Source organism: Phoxinus phoxinus, assembly GCF_949152265.1.
Source record: "Phoxinus phoxinus genome assembly, chromosome: 6".
In the NCBI taxonomy this organism is placed as follows: Eukaryota; Metazoa; Chordata; class Actinopteri; order Cypriniformes; family Leuciscidae; genus Phoxinus; species Phoxinus phoxinus.
Window position 1 is genome coordinate 15,537,871 of NC_136881.1, and position 22,953 is coordinate 15,560,823.

The 22,953-nt window shown below is 37.7% G+C and overlaps 1 protein-coding gene across 1 annotated transcript; it reads right to left on the reverse strand.

Annotated features, from left to right (window-relative positions):
- Positions 1-1,469: 1,469 nt before the first annotated feature.
- chrna6 (cholinergic receptor, nicotinic, alpha 6) lies at positions 1,470-22,499 on the reverse strand. Its single transcript, XM_079616079.1, has 6 exons — positions 22,213-22,499; positions 13,759-13,898; positions 12,325-12,369; positions 10,759-10,868; positions 9,515-10,574; positions 1,470-2,585 (listed from the first exon to the last, which is right to left on the reverse strand). Exons 1-6 carry the CDS (start codon positions 22,268-22,270, stop codon positions 2,460-2,462), a joined length of 1,539 nt encoding a protein of 512 aa, XP_079472205.1. The 5' UTR covers positions 22,271-22,499; the 3' UTR covers positions 1,470-2,459.
- Positions 22,500-22,953: the final 454 nt, after the last annotated feature.

Consider the following 22,953-nt stretch of genomic DNA (forward strand, 5'->3'; position numbering starts at 1 on the left):
GGAGAGTAATACAAATGCAAAAACATGCAAATGCACAAACAAATGTTAATTTTAGATATGGCATCACATGATCCACAGTAATCTGTATAATGATTCAGATGAAAACACAGAAAGGAAGAGGGTGAGAGAGAAATGGGGTTTTGATGAGCACTCCTATTTTCAAACTATCAAGAAAATGAACTTGATGTTCATCCAAGCAATTCTCTAATTGTCCATGTCACATAAATACATTAATAAATACATGTATTATGATCACTGAATGAAAACACAGATCTTGGACTATTATGTGTCCCAAATTTCACTCTAGACCTACAGTATATGTGAAGGACAACAACTGTGATTTTTTTTCTGTTTGACGTGTAAAGTGCATTGCATTTTGTTTTGTGTTGTAGAAGTGCCAGACAAAGCACTTCACTTATACCCCAGGTGTTATTTGTATTATGCTTTAAAAAGTGTGTCCTGAAGGTATGATTTTCCACACACACATACACAGGGGCAGATATGGTGCATTTTCCCCTTGACAGCCCTCTAATGCTCAAACAAACAAACCCGAAGTCATTTTCCTGCATTAGTCTGTGATTTTCATAAAACCTATGATAAAGTGCATCTGCTCCCTGAAGCCATATATCAATAATGAGCAGTTTTATGCTCTTTAGTGTAATGCTAATTCCAGCCAAATGTTGGTAATTAGCTATTTTCCCTGCATCAATGTGAATGCATATTTTTCTTTGGAATTAATGCATTACATGAGCTTATGGAGCCACGGCCAAATGTTGGCACATATCAAAGACGCTGTTGCAGTCTGTGTGCTTGATACTGAATCAAGACATTCTGCTGATATTAAGAAAAGAAGAAAATAGACATTCCTGAACATAAAAAAACCCAATGCAGTGACAGCACAGTCTTTAGTGTTTCTACCCTATTACATTTGCCATATCTTTGTTCTCTCTCAAAAGATAGCCCTGTAGGAACACATACCATTTGTTTAAATCACTCATGCAGTAATTTAAACATGGAATTAGGAATGAATTGCTGATTACGATAGCTACATTAAATACAATTTCTGAAAAATAATTAATTTATGATTCATCTAATGCTATATTTTCACAATTTGTTTAGAGCTTCTCTACTGCTCTTAAATCATATGCGTACGTTCCATTTAAATTTCAAAAATTGTAATTTCCACACACCATAAACAGTGGTACTGTACGGGATTATGGTGTGCTAAGTCAGATATTCTGAAACTGCTTTGACACTTAGGAAATGATTATAAAAATCTGCTACTTCAAAAGGCCTAATACTACTAAAACCAATCATAAAACCAGAGGCACTTTCAACTTCTGCTATAGCAGCCAAACCAAGATAAGCATGTGCGTTTCACAGACATACGCTACGTTTCCCAGTCATACACCACATCACACTCATTGCTTGCTGAGTTCAACACACAGGCAGTAAGACAGAGAGATTATAGAGTGTACAACTAAAAAATAACATATTTTTATTTGAAAGACATCGGTTTAAAAAAAACTGTTTTACAAAAGTGTCAGAAGCTGACAAGTGGAAGTGGGAAAAAAAAAATGTTGTTATTAAAGAGGGGATTATGTCTCTGGTGGAGCAAGAGAGAGACCATGAGTGTAAGAGAGGGAGGAAAAGCAGTCATTTTAATAGCCTGCACCGCACTAAAAACATGGATTTAGACATCATTGTAGATACATCTGCTTCAAATAAAAAATAAAAAAAAAACTTCACCATGCAGTAGGGATGAGACACACAGAGAAAAAAAAAGAGATTAATAAATCTCATTCTAAACACAAATTATTTGGCATAAATGGGACCTGATTAGTCATTTTTATTCTGGAATGCAGCCATGCTACAACTCACAGCTATTTAGAGATAACCCATATTCTTGACTAATTTCATCCCATAATCACACGGCTCACTGTTTATCCTCAGATATTTTGGTGAACTAATCTACAAAAACACATTTATTTGTGTTTAAACTAGATTTCCTCTATTCCCCCTGGCAAGGAAAACATCACTGTCTGTTGCAGATCTTCCTGAGTGACTGTTGAGTAGTTGGTTGAGAGAAGATGGACATGTTGTTTGGTATAAAACACCACATATGATGTGTGTGTAATCAGAAATTGTAAGTGGAATTTTAAGAAGTGGACTGGACACAGAGCACCAATCAGTCTGATTAGTCTTCTTGTGGACATTGCAGTGCTTCAAGATGGAAGGTGATTAGAAAGGCAAAAAGCAGTCTTTAAGTCTTCAATTGATTAGTGGCAGAGAGAAAAACAGAACACCTGATTAGCCATTTTCTTTTTGCGCAAGGATACCGGTAAATAGTTTTAAAAGAGCTTTGTTGTAGTGACGGAAAACAATTAAATACTGTATGTCAGTGACTCGGATAACTGTTGGTTAACACAGGTAAGCTGGCATCTGTGTGTCATAGTTAATTACGAGAAGAAGCCAATTAGAGGTTGTAGGAAAAGCCCCAGAGTTCCCAGCACACACACCAGCACAAAGACCCAAAGGAAGATGCGGTCAATCACCATGGCAACATACTTCCAATCATCCTCCACCTAAGAGAGAAAGGGCACACAATAAATAGAGAAAAAAAAGAAGAGATAAGGAAGGTTAATAAATGAAAGAAAGAGAGGTTAGAGGTAACAAGGAAAGAAAATGAGAGAAAGAAGCAAAATGAGAACGTGAAAGCAAGGTAAATGGAGGAGAAAATGGCCAAGTGAGGATGAGAATGAATGAAAAGCAGGCCTACTGTCTGTCCAGAATGCTTTACTAAATATACGGGGATAAGTTAAATCATATTGTGTTACTATAAGCGGAGCTGCGCAAAACATTTTACCTCCGTATATTTAGGCAGTGGGTGCTTTACAATGCAAATGTGATTCAGTAGTGAGGCTCTGAGCCAAGAATGAAGATGAAGGATTAAGTGGTGAGACTTTCCATATCAAAGTGTGATGTCTCTGTTGAGGGATCTAAAGCACTTATTGTCAGTGAAGCACTCCGTAAACATTTCCACTAAGAGTAGAGGAGTCTGTAAGCTTATGCTTGATGTCTGTGATGTATAACCTGTCCTTCTGAGGATATTACAACCAAAACATAATATTGGAATTTGAGTCAGACACTAAGTGGGAACCTTCTTCGAATGGGCAATGAAGATCTTTATTATAAACATATTATGATATCTGAATGGACAAGTGGATGGAACAATGGCACTGCATGCATTATCATGTGAGTAAAGGTACAGTTAAGCATACAATTACTGTTCCCAGAGGGCAACAACGTACAACACATTGACTATTGGAAATCACACTTGAAATGCATGCCTGAAAAGCCACTAACACACAGTGACACCAGGTGGCTACACTAACAAATTGCTGTAGTTTTATACAGCAAAATTGTACAGAATATTACTGTTTAAACATTTTACAAGATGTAGTCATATAGGTTGCAATGTATTATGGATCAAACATCGTTTTACAGTTTTATGAAGCGACGCGAGCGCTTTATGTAAAAAAGAGTTTGACGCAAGAGCAGACGTTGATGCGTGAACGCGCGTCATTGATTATTATTTTGTAAATAAAGTGGTAAGTTTTGTTTTTGTCAATTATGTTAAGCACTCGTGTCGCTTCATAAAATTTATCTTAAAGTCACTGGATTACTTTAAGTCTTTGCTAACGTTTTGGGGTTTGAAAGTGGTAGTTGCATAGGTTGTCAATGGAGGGACAGAAAGCTCAGATTTCATCAAAAAGATCTTCATTTGTGTTCTGAAGTTGAACGAAAGTCTTACAGGTTTGGAACGACATGATGGTGAGTAATTAATGACAGAATTTTCCTTTTTGGGTGAACGACCCCTTTAATAGGAGATGAGCTCAAACAACAGAATTTGTGGAATACTGTTGATTAAAGCATTTTATTTGAATCCTTTTCTTTAAGAAAAATCTGTGTTACAGTCAACAGTCAAAATATTTTTTGGGTACTAAAATGCCCCAAATTCTGTATTTGACCTTCATTTCTATTGAAAGTTAATGTTCTTTTCAGAATATGGCTTAAAATAGCTTTTTAAAACTCTTTAAAAATAAATAAAACTCTTATTTTTAGTTATTTTGTGATACTATGTAATTTTTAGAATAAGGTTTTAACAGTTTAACAGACTGAAAATGTTATAAAAGCCTTGCAACGCCTTGCTGCTAGTTTAATAAATATTTACTTGCAAAACCCTTGATTTGGTTTTTATTCATTTTTAAATTTATATTCAGATAGTGTTAATCCTAATGCATTTAAATCAATGTATTACGGTTTACTGTTAAAATTATTCTTTACAACATTTTCTATCTTAAACTTTAAAGGTGCACTGTGTTTTCTCTCATCTAGCGGTGAAATTCTATTTAAACGAATAGTGCTCTCTAGCGCCTTGACACACAACGACCAAACGACATGTGGCTCGGCATAAGTATGATCCTGCATTATGAAGTACCGTGCAGTGCAGCCTTTCAAATTTGCCGGGACAGTGACAAGCGCCTCTCACTGATCTCCTTGTCCGTTTCAGCTGGTTTCAGTCACGTGACGCTGGCTCTGAACGAAAACGCGTTGTGGAAACGCATTGAGGTAGGCTAGAGCTTTTTGTTTCAAAATGGCGAAACGAAGCCTTGAACTTACCCGTCCAATGTAAATAAAGATAAAAAATCATTCGCTTATGAGGATAAGTCAGATCATTGGCAGAGGTCATTTTACACAAATGAGGACATATTTATGAATAAAGACATTGATTTAAGCTAATACAATACTTAAAAAACTACAACAACATCATCTTGGATTTTGGGATATTTACAGGATTTTATTGGCAACTGTAGTTGCCAGGTAAATACTGTACTTAAGTTAAATTACAAAATATTGCTGTAAAGTAAACTACAAGTTTAATTCAATGTTACTGTAAAAAACGACTTACTATATTTACATACAACAATTAACTGTAAATTGCCTTGCAGTATAATACTGTAATCTATTTTACAGCACTTGCCAACATTTTAAAGGACTTTATTGGCAACTTTTTTGCCAGTAAATTTCTGTCAATTCTACGGTACATTTTTTCACAGTGTACATCCTAGCAGGAATAAAAATACTGCGGTGTACGTCATTCCCACCATTCATAGAGGCTCTTCACTTAGAGTGGGGTTGTGATGCGTTGAACATCATCCCCCTGCTTCTGGGACAGTCATTATGTATTCATAGTTATATATATATATAGTTGCTCTACTCTGTGCAATACATTTACTAAAAGACAAATATCCAGCAAATATAGAACAGCTTGGAAATCCCACGAGTTGAATGACTGTGCAAACCCTCAGGCTGTTACAAGCCAAGCGATAGCTTCCACAATTCAGTGATAAAGACGTTGCTTAGACTGCGCTGTACAATGAGCCGGATTGGCAAAACAGACAAAGATTTGATCTAAAAATTGAAAAGGTCTTAGACATATTGTTGGATAGTTTAAGACACCTCGCATTTCTCAAGGGGAACCCCACAAATTTCCATATGACATGCTGAAAGTTTTTAGACTTTCAGAGTTAAATAAAAGGGAAAAATAAAAATAAATAAAGACTATTTGTGGAGGCTTCGCCATTATGAGCTCTAGAAACATGACTGAGCCCACAACACTGACTTCAAAGCCCACAGCTCTGGATAGGGATGCAGAACTTCCCCCTTTGCTTGGGTGAGCAGAACTGTAGCAAATAGGAAACGTTAAGGTCCAGATTTACTAACAGCTTGTGCCAGCGCAAACCGTCTTTTGGCCTTAAAAAAATAATGTCAGGATTTACTAAAGACATGCACGCAGTAAAAAATCAGCGCTGAAAAGGCGTCAACACAGTTATTTTGCGGCTGACCTTATTGCATATGCATTTGTAGGAGTTTCCCTTTCTATGGAAGTAAAATAATGACAAATGTTTTTGAAATAAAAAAGCCTGTTGAATTGCACTACTTGAAAAAAATATGTATTGCATTAACCATGCTTGCATTTTAATGCATTGTATTTTTAGGGCTTGCATTTTTATGGGCTGAAATTCAACATGGTTGTATATTTAAGCTGTGAATATTTCAATTCAAAACATTTCAAACACATTTTCATTCATAAAAATTCAATAATCCATTTTCACCTTTCATTTCACTTCCAAAATATTCAAACTGTTTAAAAATACAACCTATAATATTCAACAGGCAATTTTCGGTCCACTTTATTTCGCTTTACAAATTCGCTTCCACAAATTCAGTGGTTCAAATTCGACAGTAAATTCAACATTGACATCCAGGAACTGCAGGAAAAGCAGTAGATTACCGAGCATACTCTCCATCTGCTGTTAATCGATCTCACCAGCAGGGAGTGCAAGCGTGTTGTTGACGAAGACCAGAGCAACAGTTAGAGCAAACCATTCATTCATTCAAACACTGATTTATAGAAATGTAGGTGTATTTGTGATTATTTTGAGGGCTGCTTTTATGTTTAATTCAGTGTCTTCACGGTCCCTGTAGCCTACATGCATCTCTCTAACGTTATACCGTGAACGAGATTATAATGTTATTCCCCCGATGCTGATGTTATGTTACATTTGAGGTAGACATATTTCTCTTGGTTGTTCAACTTTAGTTGCCTTAACTTTATATCGCGGTGATGTGCTGCGCAGGTTTCCCTCAATAATTCAGGCTTGCTGGACATATAAAACGCTTAACGTATCTTAATGGACTAATACAGTGATATTATAAAAGACCAAACTCGCACCTTATTGAGAAGGCTGTACTATATGGCTACAGGCAAGCAGATGGACTCAGAATATGAACTTAACACACAAAGTTTCACGCGTTTCCCAGTGATATACTGGCTATAAAGTTCGCTTGACATTGGACATTCGCACATTTAGGGACCGTCTCTAAAGTGACATACGACATTCCGTTTCTAACTTCAATAGCATTGGAAGAGAATTACTTGCAGTCATAAAAACAACTGTAAGTGTTCATGTAGGTGTCAGACGTGATGCACACCTTTTACATTTTTTATATTTATTCATAAATAGAAGTTTGCTATTGAAGTTAGAAACGTGTGTAGCCTAATGTCGTATGCAACTTTAGAGACGGTCCCTAAATGTGCGAATGTCCAACGTCAAGCCAACGTTATAGAGCTGGTAAGTCCCGCCCCTTCCGAAAACCCCGCTGGACCTCAAAGTTGAAAAAACGTCAATGCAAGTGAATGGGAGAAAATAATTATTTTCTGGTCCCGTTTGAATTGTGCCATGAATGTGAACATATGTTGTCTGTGAATTTTTTATATAATCTTTCGTGTGAAGAATGCTACAATTTAGCGGGTAGAAGTTTGATACGGGTAGACTTTGTGTGAGAGCACTTTGTGGACTACAACTCTTCGCTGCTTTCGACGCGTTTGAAACGTCAACACCACTAGCTCACGGCTCTAGCTCACGGATCCCGCTAGACATGGCTGTGTCTTTGGTGCACTTCACCTCCTTCTTTCAGGGAGAGGAAAAAATCGTTGAGGTTGGCGAAAACCACGGGTAAGTCAACTTTATGCGGTGACGTCACATAGGCGACATGTAGTCTTTCTCGTTATTTCTTTTCCACAACTGCTAGCCGACGAATCATACCATATACTGTCAAACTTGTAACATGAAAGATTATATAAAAAATTCACAGACAACATATGTTCACATTCATGGCACAATTCAAACGGGACCAGAAAATAATTATTTTCTCCCATTCACTTGAATTGACGGTTTTTCAACTTTGAGGTCCAGCGGGGTTTTACGGAGGGGGCGGGACTTACCAGCTCTATAACCAAATATAACTGGGAAACGCTTAGCGTGAAACTTTGCTTGCACGTTAAGTTTATATTCTGAGTCTGCTTGCCTGTAGCCATAGTACAGCCTTCTCAATAAGGTGCGAGTTTGATCTTTTATATCACTGTAGTTAAGCTACGTTAAGCGTTTAATATGTCCAGCAATCCTGAATTATTGAGGGAAATCCTAATACTGCAACACATCGCCGCGATATAAAGTTAAGGCAACTAAACAACCAAGAGAAATATAAGTCTACCTCAAATGTAACATTTGTTCTGTACATTTGTTTGTTCTCGTTCACGGTAGAGAAAGATGCATGTAGACTACACAGGGACCGTGAAGACCTGAATTAAACATAAAAACAGCCCTCATAATAATCACAAATACACTTACATTTCTATAAATCAGTGTTTGAATGAATGAATGGTTTGCTCTAACTGTTGCTCTGGTCTTCGTCAACAACACGCGCTTGCACTCCCTGCTGGTGAGATCGATTAACAGCAGATGGAGAGTATGCTCGGTAATCTACTGCTTTTCCTGCAGTTCCTGGATGTCAATGTTGAATTTACTGTCGAATTTGAACCACTGAATTTGTGGAAGCGAATTTGTAAAGCGAAATAAAGTGGACCGAAAATTGCCTGTTGAATATTATAGGTTGTATTTTTAAACAGTTTGAATATTTTGGAAGTGAAATATGAAAGGTGAAAATGGATTATTGAATTTTTATGAATGAAAATGTGTTTGAAATGTTTTGAATTGAAATATTCACAGCTTAAATATACAACCATGTTGAATTTCAGCCCATAAAAATGCAAGCCCTAAAAATACAATGCATTAAAATGCAAGCATGGTTAATGCAATACATATTTTTTTCAAGTAGTGCAATTCAACAGGCTTTTTTATTTCAAAAACATTTGTCATTATTTTACTTCCATACCTTTCAGGCACAAAATGAATGGGAGGAGAGTATTTAAATGAATCACGCAAAGAGATTTACCGTACTAAGGTTTGAGCTCGTAGAATGTACTGGCGCTTATACGCCATTTTTTACCCCCCCAAAAAAGCACGTCTTAAACCAGACGCTACCTGGTAGATTGCGTTGGTCATTATGGAAATGATCCGGGTGCGTCTGTGTTCTTTAATTTGCGCGTCGTCAGTAGATAATGCGCAGAACTTTCCACTCCCATCTGCGCTGTTTTGGAATTGAGCTCTTACGCTAATTTGCCCTATTTAGTAAATCTGCCCCTAAGGCTGTCCTACTAGAATGTTAATGATGTCAGCATACCATGTTTTCCCTCCATGTGACTATGTCACTCCCACCATCCTGTCAACAGGATATACACAGACGCCTGGACAAAATAGAGCACTGAACAGGAAGCCTAATTTGACTACTACTATCATAGGGGTCATCAGCTCAAGCAGGCGCAAAAGTCTAGTTTGCTGCCCAGCTTACACTAATGTGATAGTTGTGAAACACAACTCTGTTGTGACAGAAAAGCTATATTGCAAGTGGAGTCAAGTTACATGACAAGGAATCTTATATGTTGGCAGGGGAATACAATTTTGGCAGTGTGTTTATCCAAAGAGAACAATTTTTTCATAGTCAATGTGTTGTACAGAGTGTATTGGCTGAATAGGAACCTCTTTACCTCTTTGGCTTTGTTGCGGCTCCTCATGTTCTCAGCAATGTACTTCACACTCTCAATAGCCTGTTTGATCTCTGGTGACACCACAGAGAAAGCCACAACTGTGTTAATAGCCTGTGGACTCAACTGACGACTCACTTTCCCACAATCCCCCTCGGTTGCCTCTTTCATTGGGTGACAAGGGCATCCCCCTTTCTTTCCTTCTAATGCTGCTTTCCCTTCTCCAAATTCCAAAGAGTTCATCGCTCCCTGTTGGGATCCACTATTTTTCCTCTTCTTTCCCTCTCCACCTCGTCCCGCTCCAGTCCCAGACGTGCTCCCGCTTTCTAGTCCTCCTTTTCCAGATGACTCTGATGGATCGAGAGGCCGGCGCATGAGCATGATGCGGGGTAAAGCTCGGAGAAAGACAGTACGTACCCAGCTAGGCATAGTGTGGGTCATAGGGGTGCGATAGTGCACATTCAATACAAAGACTGTGATGACAATAGAGAGGGTGACGAAAATCATGGTGAAGAGAAGATACTCGCCTATCAGAGGGATCACAAGTGAGGTGGAGGGAATGGTTTCTGTTATGACAAGAAGGAACACAGTGAGAGAGAGGAGTACAGAGATGCACAATGTCACTTTCTCGCCACAGTCTGATGGAAGGTAGAAGACGAGTACTGTCAGAAATGAGATGAGGAGGCAGGGGATGATAAGGTTAATAGTGTAGAAGAGGGGCAGTCGGCGTATGTAAAAACTGTAGGTTATGTCTGGGTAGATCTCTTCACAGCAGTTGTACTTGATGTCATGCTTATAACCGGGTGCATCAATGATCTCCCACTCTCCACTCTCCCAAAAGTCTTTAAGGTTGACCTTTGAGCCGATGAGAACCAGGTCAATCTTTGCCTTGTCATAGGTCCAGGAACCAAACTTCATTGAGCAGTTCTGATAGTCAAAGGGGAAGTAGGTGATGTCCATAGGGCAGGATGATTTGAAGATTGCAGGAGGGACCCAGGTGATGGTTCCATCATATTTCAACAGAGCTTTGGTTTTGTCTTCCACCAAGAAGTCCCCAACAGCACTGTGTCAGAAAAATTATATTTGAATGTTATGACATTATGAAATTTAACCCTTAGGACTATTAGTTCTATTGATGCTCATTTCGCTCCAAAAGAAATTAAGAATTTGAAAATATCCCCCAAATTACTACATTTCTAATATAAAATGTATACAAGTTGCATGTTAAGTTGGAATATTTGACTCACTTGTTGTAAAGTACAATGTCAGGCCTCCAGATTTTATTTGATGGGACTCTGATAAACTCAATCCCATCAAACTCTACTGGTAACCACTTCAGCTTGTAGTCATTCCATATCTATGACAAAATCACAAAAGATTAAATCTGGCATTTACACTGGTATGTGTACCTCAGTCATCTGTGCCCTGTCATAGTCTTTAAAAGTCTTTAAGTGTGTTTTTGCGTGTGCACATCGCTCCATCTGCAAGGGGGGAAGAAAAGCTTTTTCTGTTCGAGCAGGTATATTGTCTTTTACCGTATACTATCAGATGTGTATACAGAGCTGTAAATCTTTATAGTGGTTTATTTGCATAGCTGTGAATTTGTGCTCATTTTGGGTGCACATCGTTGTTTTCTGGCATGTCTGTGTAGAGATATTTTATTAAGACTGCTTATCTCTCTGTGTTGGTACTGAGATACTGCGATCAGGCGTTGTACAATTCTAAAGGGTTTAACACAAGCACACACATACACACATTCTTAGAAAAATTTGCAATAATCCAAAAATGCTAATTTAAGCAGTAAGTCCAGCAGTCATGCAGGAGCATCTTGTACTTACTATTGTAGAATTTAAATATAACCAGACATTTCCAAAGAAACCCTATAACTAATAAGGTGCAATATTATTTTCATTATAAAAATAAAAATGCTGCAGCACTTTAGACATATAAAGCTATTTTTTATGAATTCATATAATGCATCATACTTAGATGGTGAAAAATAGGTTGACTAAATTAATAAAGTCCTAAACTAAATAATAAACAAAATTAATTATAAAAATTAATTATAAAATAAAAAAAACTTTGCTGTGAAATTCCCTTTCTGGACAGTAGTTTATTATTATTCAGATGATTATTAAAAACAAAGTGAATTGTTTGATCTAGTCAGAATAAACAATTTTTGCACATATTTTACCATCTTTCTATTCGTTTTGGAGATAACAACTGTGCTAAAGTACCTCTCAGTTTTTAATTATTTACATAATAGATACCTTCTCATCGTATCCATCTATAGGTGAAACTCGAAAAATGTTAATATTGTGCAAACGTTTTTATTTCAGTAATTCAACTTAAAAGGTGAAACTCAGATATTATATAGACTCATTACATGCAAAGTGAGATATTTCAAGCCTTTATTTGTTATAATTTTGATGATTATGGCTTACAGCTATGAAAACCTTTTCACAATATTCTAATTTTGAATTTGGGGGTTTAATAAGCTGTAAGTCATAATTATCAAAATTATAACAAATAAAGGCTTGAAATATCTCACTTTGCATGTAATGAGTCTATATAATATATTTGTTTCACCTTTTAAGTTGAATTACTGAAATAAATTACCTTTTGCACGATGTTCTAATTTTTCGAGTTTCACCTGTATATCTTTATTCTTCTTCCCCTACATTGCTCAATCCCATCCTATTGAATGTTTATGCTATATACATTTTCTTGTCACAGTACATTCTTACCGTCAATGAGACAACAATGAGATGCACAAGGTGCAACAGTACATGCTGCACACATACATCACTTACATGTCTCAGCCAAAGGTTTGTTTCCATGATCTGATTGACTTCATCCTTTAGAGAGGAAGACACAGGCAGAGACAAAGACGAAGAAGAAAGAAGAAAGACAGCCATGCTCTATTATTTAGAATGGAACATGTTCTAGAAACAAAATCAATACAGTTCTTGTCTAAAGGGAAAGGGAGATCTGACCAGATCTTAGAAAAGGGGTTTGGAGGACTACTTTCATTAGTTATTTAATCTTCTATCTTAAAGTGCATACTGGATGCCATTCATCACAGTACCCTCAAAAGTGATAATAGCTTCTGCATATTCACTAGAAAACATATGCAAAAAAATTAAACAAAAACAAAAAAACCTTGTTGAGTAGAAATCCTTAATCCTGTGAGTGAGTATAATCTATAATCCATGATTCTGTTCCATAGAGTGGTGGGTTATGGCTTGTTAATCTCTCAGGTGTGTGAAGCTAGGATAAAGGTGTGATGATTATCTTGGCCGCTTTCCCCTGGTGAAGTGGAAATTTAATCCAGGAGTTATAAGAGGCATGCTGATTTTGTATGACGCCAGGGAAAGCACAGAGTCTGCACTACTTCCTGTAACAGCGGGGCACAAAGGCTTTTAACTCAATTGCACTTTCTGACCACAGTAAATGAAACAATAAGCCATCACAACAACTGAAAACAGCACAGAATTCCACTCATATAAAGCAACCTGCGGAGAAAACAACCTTGCACTGTATCCTAGCAAAAAAATATATATATATTAAGCTTTATTAAGAGGTCAAAAGTTTGCATTTGATTGAGCTTTAGTTTACACAACTAATTTATTTGGATAAGAATCTTACGTGTTTTGATGCAAATGTCTCAGCTATTCTCTTTTTTCTATAATGCTTAACAATATGATGATTTGTAATTAGCCTATTAACTAAATATGCACAAATATATGAAAAGGCTGTCTAGTCCAATACTGATCAGGTGATCTTACATACCAAAATACTGAAATTGTACACTATTTTGTCACCATAAAAATAAAAAAACACAACAAAACAAATAATTGTTTTAAATGCTACAAGTGAGGCATCACAACATTATAATGTATATTATGAAAAATGGATATTCATATTAAGATTGGCTAAAGACAACATTTGAATGTTATTAAATGTATGTTATTTATTAAATTCTTGTTTTTAAAGATTTAAAGTAAGTGAGTGTTCAATTATTGCAGACATAATACAATGTAAAAATATGCAATTAGCATTCACAGTTAAATATACAATACTGACCGATATTGATCATTTAAAAAAAAAAAACATTAATATTGACCAATAACCAATATATTATGTAGTACTAGTAATACTGACCACAGTTGAGAGTTACATCTTATCACAAATGTCTGAACAAGAATCAGGTTAAATGTTTTGAGACCATGGACACTTTTTCTTACCACTTTAACAAGCTGTGAGATGGAGACCTCAAACTCCACAGTGACAGGGTCAGACACATTTTCCACTGGCCGAATGAATTGATTATACCTCCTGAATAAACGACGAAACAGCCTGTCCTCTCCTTTAGATGATAAACAATCTGCACAAACAGGAACAGAAATCTACTTTAGTATGCAGTGCACTGGGTGGGACCCAGGGACAGACCTCATTCATTATACAGTGGATGGCCAAGTAGAAACTACAGAGAATGAGGCACATGCAGTATAACAATCGGAATCGGGAACGGGAAAGTAATGTATAAGTAAAAGTGGTTGACTGATATGAGTTTTTACAACCAAGGCCAATCAAGAGAACATGGTCGATATCTTTATTTCAAGGAAAACAAGTAGGCCTAAGCCGAATTTACACTCACACTCACACTCACACTCACACTCACACTCACACTCACACTCACACTCACACTCACACTCACACTCACACTCACACTCACACTATATTTTTCCATTTACACAAAATATAAATTTTGAAATGTACAATAAATCGTATAATTAAGCACACAATGTTTGTAAATATTTGTGTGAAAATTGTAACATTTGTTTTATTTTAAATGCAGTTCACCCTAAAGGAAAATTCCATTAAAATGCCGCACACGCACATTTACTGTACATGGAATTACCACTTATGTTAATAGCCCAAGGCCCCAAGCACAGTTGTCAGCTATTGTCAGTAATCCAAAGCGGGGAAATCATTTTGTACTTGTATATGCCTGTGAAAATTGTGTTGTTTTTGTTTTTGACTGTCCCCTCACTCTATTTCTTGTTTTATATTCCGAATGCATGCTTTTTGTAAGAATGTGAGTGTGTTTACTCTGGTTGCTTTTAGCATATTCCTTGGGGTCAGAGCCAAAGTCCTACCACCAGACACTATAGGGTCCAAATATAGCTCTCAAGGTCAGAGGTCATCATCAGCTATCACCAAAGAGACCAGGTGTAATCAAGTGGAAAATGGAACCACTTTAAAATAGTGCACTCTGATTGACCTAGACAAGTCTGAAGTAACACTGAAGAACACACGACGCGTCAAGAACAGGGTAGGGTCACACTTGAATGTTGGTATTTACTTAAAATGGGATACAACTTCACACTATATGGATTAGTTAGTTTGTACACTGTGAAAAAAAAAATGTTGGTTTAACTTAAAAAAGCAAGTTACCTTGTTGCCTTAAAATTATTCTAGACATATGGTACTGGTTGTAAGTATAGTCACATAATGAGGTTTGCCTGTACTAATGCAAAAAGTGGCTTTCAAATTTTTAAACAGATGCAATGTCCAGAAGCTTACATTTCAGTGTATCTTCATACTTGTCAGTGTACTTATGTTTCTTTCGCCTCAACTTTTTCCTTTTCTATTGAAATATATATATAAAAATTATTATATACTTAGTTCCTATATCTTGGTATATATTTAACTATCTCAAATGATAATATTTATAAAATAAATACATTTTATAAATAAATAAATGTATAAATAATAATTTTATAATATACATTAATTTAATTCGGTTTTTGTAATGCACTGTTTAGAGACAGTAAAACTAATTATTAGCATCTTACTTAAAATATAAATGAGTGTGAAGGTCAATATTATAATATACAGTATGTCTATGAATTAAGTATGTTCTGTCCAATATCTGTTGTAATTCAATCACTCTGCCATTTTATTTGTAATGTTATAGCTTTAAATATTTAGTAAATATTTAGTCAATACACGGGGTTACATTTCAGCTAAATGTAATGAATGTTCAAATATTCAATATTGTAATTGTAACTTGGTGCTAAAAAAGGTCTGAAAGAAGCTTTTCAATACAACCGTAAAGCGTATTGCAACAAATTACCTTTTCAAATTTATATTAAATAATGGATCAGCAGTGATATAACATAAATTGACTTTGCATTTTGGAAACATTCCTTTGCAGTAATCACTTCTGTAAACCTAGCAAAAATGGAACAGGACTGAATGCAGTGAGCCTTGAAAAGCCATATGCTGTGAACTTTAAACACCCAAACACACTCATGGACACTCAGAGATTTCAGTGCTGCCGTCTCATGTGTGTATTGCTCTTGTTTTAGTTTCCTCTTCTAATTACTTCAACTAGTTAACTCTCCAATGGCACCCTCTATTAATGGGGTTAGCCAAGGATAGCAAGGCCTTGCTTCCATTAATTAAATGGACTTAACCCTCACTGAAATGCAAAAGATACAGTACAAAGCAGAGTGTTGAAGTTTAGAGTTAGTTTTCTGAACCCCATCAAGCTTAAGATAACCCTTTTAAATTAAAGTAGAGCAGTGTCTACATGGACCATAAAATCTTTTAAAGTTGAACTCGTATGCAGACCCTGGTGGGAAACTTAAAAGGATAGTTCACCAATAAATTAAAATTCTTTCATGATTTACTCGCACTCATGCCGTTCCAAACATGCATAACTTTTATTCTGAAGAACACAAAATATTGTTATCAAAGAATGTTGGTAACCACTGACTTCCGATGTATTATTATTATTATTAAGAAATTTTCAAATTAAAAAGTCATACAGGTTTGGAAAAATTTAGGATGTGAAAAGATTTTCACTTTTTATACCATTGTTCAGTGCCCTTGGTGAATTTTGTGGATTCTGTGCATTTACTAAAACTGGCAAATCACGCACGCACGCACGCACGCACGCACGCACACACACACGCACACACACACACAGGATGAATCTATATTTTATGTCCAAGAGACTATCTGGCAATTATATCACATGTATTCCATTTCAGAGCCCAATTCTCATATAAATGTAAGAATGGAGCAGAAATGACATACATTATCATAATTGCAAGAAAGCCATCAGTGGCCACAATGAAGATGGAGGCTGATCAAAAATAGCTGCGGTACGTACGTTAAAATTACAGTTAATAACAGTTAAGCCCAACATTTAACTTGGTCCACTGGATTCAGCACTGAAGCGCATTAAAATTGCAATTACATATGAAAAAGCCACAGGTATGAGTCACCGTGGAATTTATTCTCTCCTAACTGAAATTAGTTACAGTAATTGTTGTATTTTTTTCGCTAACAGACATTATATATATTGGATTTTTTTTTTTTTTTTTAAGTCGCCATATGGAATTTTACATGTATTCAAATGTTTTAGTAAAACATGTTGTAAACACTGCTTTTGTTTTGTTTTTCTATTGGTGCAATATAAATAAAAACTAAATTAAAATTAAATTACATAGAAAGATAGATTTATAGAAACATTTAAGAAAAACCTGTTTGGTCAAAATTATGGTTTTGATCAAAATGACCATTAAGCCATTTTCGAGCAAATACATGTATTTCAAGATATCGTGAATATCATAAAAACGCTATAAAAAAAAAACGAAACACTAAAAAAAGATTTTTCCAGAAACGGGTTTGATGGAGATCAAAGAAACACACAAGCAGCGGTAATGAAGAGTGTTCATTTGGTTGGAAAGACTAAAGAGTCATCTGTGATAATATAAAGCCATGCCACTCCTGAACTGCTGCTGAGCACATATGCCCTCATTTAGAAGTAATGAGTGAGAGAAAGCGAAAGAGAGAAACACTCCTCTCTGCTCTTTCCCTCAAAGTGAGTAGGACACTAAGTGTGTTTCTCTGTCAGTGGAGGAAAAGCATTACAGATAGAATCAGACAGGTGAGCTGTCCTTGTTGCCCAGAGACTTGAGCCTGCAGTAGCATACACATGCCTGTTCCCCACAGCAGACTGTTTCTGTATGTGTGTGTGAGGTGCTGTCAGGACATGCGTCACTATCTGTGGTGCGTGTATGCGTGTGTGTGTGTGTGTGTGTGTGTGTGTGTGCGCGGTGTAGCTTCTATCTGGAACAAAGAGTATGTGAGTTTGTGACTAATTCCGAACGCAGGAGGAATGACACTAAGCCACCTGGAAATATTCACATTTCAAGCACTGTCATCCATTCTTTAAAAAGTGAAATGTTCTGCTGGTCTGAAAAAGATAAACTTGGAGCGATCATCTTCTATTATAATTTCTTCTGCTCTCAGTTCACCCTACATTTGAATTGAAGCGTTACCTCTGATCACACTGAAACATATAGAATTGTGCAAGTGCAGGGTCCTGGGGCTCCAAGACCCTTGACATCATATATAAATAAACCAGCCTCGGGAAGGCAGAAGAAACAAAGGTGGCAAAGCTGGTATAAGAAAGAAAGAAAAAGAATGAGAAACGATTCAAAATGTCTTTACACCGATCCTCGAGGTGAGGTGATTTTCTCTTTTCTTTTGTTTTCTTTCTCCTTGTTTGGAGCAGAGGGGTTTACCTCCTACAATTTCTCTCCCTGCTGGAACCTCATTGATTTCTCTCCTCAGTACCAAAACACAGATGTGAAGCTATAGAAAAAGAGCATTTGAGTGGATAAAAGAGCAATCCTCCCCTAAGGATGTTCCTCCTCAGCAGTGGCAGAGCAAGGATTTTTTCATAGGGGTGGCCAAGCAGGGGCCAGCAACCAGTCTAGGGGGTGGCACAGCAATTTTCATTATTTCAAAATAAAAATGAGTTTGACTAACGTACTGGACTGTTTTACTACCTAAAACACAACTGAATACAGTTCATTTGTACTTGATTGTAGTTTTAAATAGTAGTAAATTAAGGAAGTAGTCACCTGATGTGTGGCACGACTGCATAACTGACTGGTTCAGCTGACTAAAATCCAAAATGGGCTCCCCATCCATCTTTGGAAAGATTAAATAACGGCTGTAGAAACCTGTTTCTCTGTTGAGGGGTGGTACACGCTCTATATCCCCGTTCCCCAACAAAGCTTTCACCTCTTGTTCCATGGACAGATCCTGCAAGGGTCCTACCACTGTGAGCAGGACCCCCATAAATCTGGGCGGGCGAGACCCGAACTGAATAATGAAACCCTTTTCGACAGTGTGTAGGACCCAACTAGATATATTTGGCAATAGCTTCCACACTGTCAAACTATCTACTAAGGGAACCAGTCTCTCGAGATGGTGTTGCTCGAGTAACCAATTCAGTGCCCTGAAGTGGCAAATCCGTAGGGAACAACCGAACTGGTCGCTCTGGGACCATCCAAAGAGGCGGAGAACATCACAGCACCGCTACGTTTCCGGGCGGACACTGAAATGTGAGCTCGCCGGAGACCGCTGCGCTCCGAACCACACGAGGTGGCAGGGTTGTCAGAACTGCCCCCTGGGGGCACAAATGGGCACCATATAATGATTTGTTGACCACTTCCCCCCCGGAGGGGGGGATAATAACGGTCCTCAGGTCCATTTTACCCCCGTGAAGGCTGCGTTTAAGAGCACCAACCCGACCCCCATTCTTTCTGTGGTGAGGGTGGTGCTCGGGTGGCGATGCTCTGTTTTTGTGTCCCACCCAGCAGCCCCTGAGACCTGAGAGCAGCGGGGGAGACGTTTCTAAAATGCCGCTGCCTGTTTGCTAGCCTCCTGAAACCTCTCGAAGACTATTTTGACAGCGTAGCCGAAGAGGCTAGGAGGTGACAGCAGAGCATCCATAAGAAAACTACTATCTTTCTCTTTAATGCTGCTAAGGGCTGAGTCACAGCCAGAGGCCCGGAAGTCCACTGCAGAACTAGGATGAAGAGTGACCAAGGAGGGGCAGGAGGGACGAGGGTGTCCGGTGAAGCCCAAGCAATGTCAGACCATGGCGAAGCTGAGGGAGCACAGAGCCAAGGTGAAACCGATGCGCTGACAGGCCAAGGTGGAGTCATGGGCCTGAAGGCCTGAGGCCAATCCGTCTCGTAGCTTGGCTGGTGGAGAGGAGACCTGAGGCAAAGCTGGAGAGGTAGTGGGAGTCTTTGGCGGAGTGGAGGCGAGGAGCTGCACGACATCAGTGGAGCCGGTGAGTCCTGGGGACTGGACAGAGCCAGTGGTGATGACGTGGATAATGGGGTGGGCAGGTGACAGGGTGGGAGTGGAAAATATTCAGGGGACTAGACGGAAACAGCCATGATGATGAGGACAGCGGAACAGGTAGGAGACAGGATGGGACTGGGTCACCTAATATCGTCACAAGGCAGTGAGTGCTAAGTTGTATTTAATTTTATATTTAAAATCAGTGCTGTCTTAAGTCAAGCAGATGGTAAAAGAGAATTCTCGTAAAACTAAGGACTTAAGGACCTCTTTTCAAAACAAACTGCCAACGAGGTATTTGTTTCACTTGTTTAATTTATTGGTCATTTTGTATCTCATTTACTATCAGAATACACATTGTTTAATCTGCTGATATGCTTATACTATGTTCATTTACGAATGTTCTCACGGCGAAAACAAGACGAGGCTAAAAATTAAACGCCCATTGAAGGAACCGACCTGTGTCTGTGTTGTTGTGAAGAGAGCTACAAGTTGAGAACCACTGAATTAAAGGGTATTTGTTCATTGGGCATTTTAATAGAATTTTCCTTTAGGGTGAACTGCATTTAAAATAAAACAAAGGATAACATTTTCACACAAATATGTATAAATATTGTATGCATAATTATACAATTTATTGTACATTTCAATAAACACGTAAACACGTGCGTGTTTGCGTGTGTGTGTTGATAAGAACGTTTTTAATAAACATTCATTATTTTAATCCTTTAAACACCCCAGTTACTCAGATCATGATTTACTAGAATACATTATTTTACAAGTTCATAACTGTTGTAAGTTAATAAATTAAAAAAACATTTAAAATGGCTTTTTAAAATATATATTTACCTACAAATATCCATTGGCTTAATTTGCTAAACTATTTGCATTGACCTTGCCCGATTCTGAAACATGTAATAAAATAATTTAATAAAAATATATTCTATGATAATGAGTGGGTAAGTGCATGACTATTCCAAAGAAAATCTTTGGCAAACAGTGATATATAGCGTATATTAGCACTCTCCCAAACTTGATATTTGTGCATAATCTCCAGATAAACCTTTCCTAGCCACTCTTGTGCCTTTCAAACTCGATCTCTCTGTCTGTCTCTTCCCTCCTCCTCACTTCATACAGTGGCCTTGTAACCAGTCCAGCATGGAGGGAATGCTTGCAGCGAGAATGACATACAGCTGGAGTTGAACACGAGTTCATCCTCAGACAGATCTCTTCTAAGCTAACAACAGCAAAAGGAATTTAACGATGTGAAAACTCAACAGGGTGATAGAACAAAGCAGTATGTGTCCGGGGTCTTTGCCTGTTTCTAAGTGTATCCCCTCAGTGTGTCTCACTCTTGGGTGACATGGATGCATGGCAGTGACAAAAAGTGAAGCCTCTTGTTTCTTATTTACTGTAGATCCAAATTGACCACCTAAACCAAAGAAGATGGTAGGGAAACTAAAAGCAGACACTTAATCCAGTGAAAAAACCCGGTGAACACGAGCAAACGCGGACATGTTGCAAACTTAAGGTAAACAGCTTTCTCTGAGCCGAGAAGACTTATATTTCAAAGCTCTGAAGCACAAGCGGATGTTGACGAAAGTGAAAAGCGAACTGATTAACCCGCATTTCATTATAACAATGCCACTGGGCTCACCTACCGGTTTCATTCAGCCGATAAAAGGCTTTAAAGCGATTAAACAAAATTGTGCAATCGTTGTTGTCTAAAATAGCCGTGGGATCCCGCAGTTACTGTCTCCCGAGCGAGACGAATATGCGCCCGAAACTCCGCGTTCCGCGCGCACGCCAACAGCGTGGAGAATGGATTTGACTATATTAAAATGTTACGCTTTGGCATAAATCTAAGATTACTATCAAAACCGAGTACCTAACCTTTTAACAAATACGGCTGATTACTAATTAACATGCATAAACGACTCTAGCACCTGGTCTTTTTTTTTTTTTTTTTTTTTGCATTAACGAAACCATGTTAAAGGGATGATTTACCCCAACATTTCTGTCATAACTTATTCACCACAATGCTGTTTAAACCCTTTCTGACTTACTTTCTTCCGTGGGATACAAAAGGGGGTGTTAGGCAGAATAAAGCGAGCAATTAGCATACCATTCACTTTCGTTTAACCTTTTTCCACATAATAAAAGTAAATGATGACCGAGTCTGTCATTCTACCTCTTTTTGTTTTCCACGGAAGAAACAGGTTTAGAAAAAAACATGAGGGTAAACGATGCAATATTTTTCCTTTTTGGGCGAACCATTCTTTAATTTTTTTTTATAATAATAGCCTACATCATGGGAACTAATCAAATGTTCTACATTCTCACCAAGTTTATTTGAGGACATTGTTTATAGTTCACGACTGACATATAGCCCAGGCTTGTACTTTTTTCGCTTGATCACAATACCGTGAGGTCAGTGGGCACAAAAGAAGCAGAGCAAGTATACTTTTTCAAAGTTATTGCAATCATAAAATGTATAAACTAAATACAGTGGAACTTACCTTGCGTGATCAGGGCAGTTAAAAGAAACAACAAAGTCACTCTCCCCGCAGAATTCATCGAGCTTCGCAGTTAGGGAGTCCGTCTCCCTTTCCAAAATAAATCAACAAATTCGTGAATGAATCGAGTAGGAACAAACTGTAAAAAGGATGTTCGCGGATCCCGGTTGTGTGGCTGCAGTTGCTTTTCGCGAGCAGAAAGCGCGTGAGGTGGATTTGATTTCGTCCCTCCCCCTGGGCGCGTGCATCCTTCCCGACGTCTTCAAGCAAGTGTCATTAATGAGACGCACAATCACAGAGTTGTTTATACAGCCATTTAAAGATGTAATAATTCATGCAAATATGCTAATTATTATTTCGAAATTTACACATCGTGATGCGGTTCACGTCCTGCAAGATTGTCTGAAGAAAACAAACGGACACATTTTGGAAAAATATAGGCCTACTATTCGTTTGCATTGCCAATGAATGGTGACTGAAGACACACAGTCTTAAAAAAAGGATGCAAAATCACCATAAAAGTAGGTAGTCCATGTAGGCCTAAAAATAACTGTCTTCTAAATCCATACGATAGCTTTGTGTGATAAAGGCAAGTCCAATTTGTGAGATCGGTTTTGTAAACTCCCTCAAGCCGATTCATTGTAAATTCCGAATCAAGAACCATTCCATAAACTCTTCTTTCGTATCAACGCGCCACATTTTTCACAACTTAAATTTGAGCTATTATGGCAACAGGAAACTTTA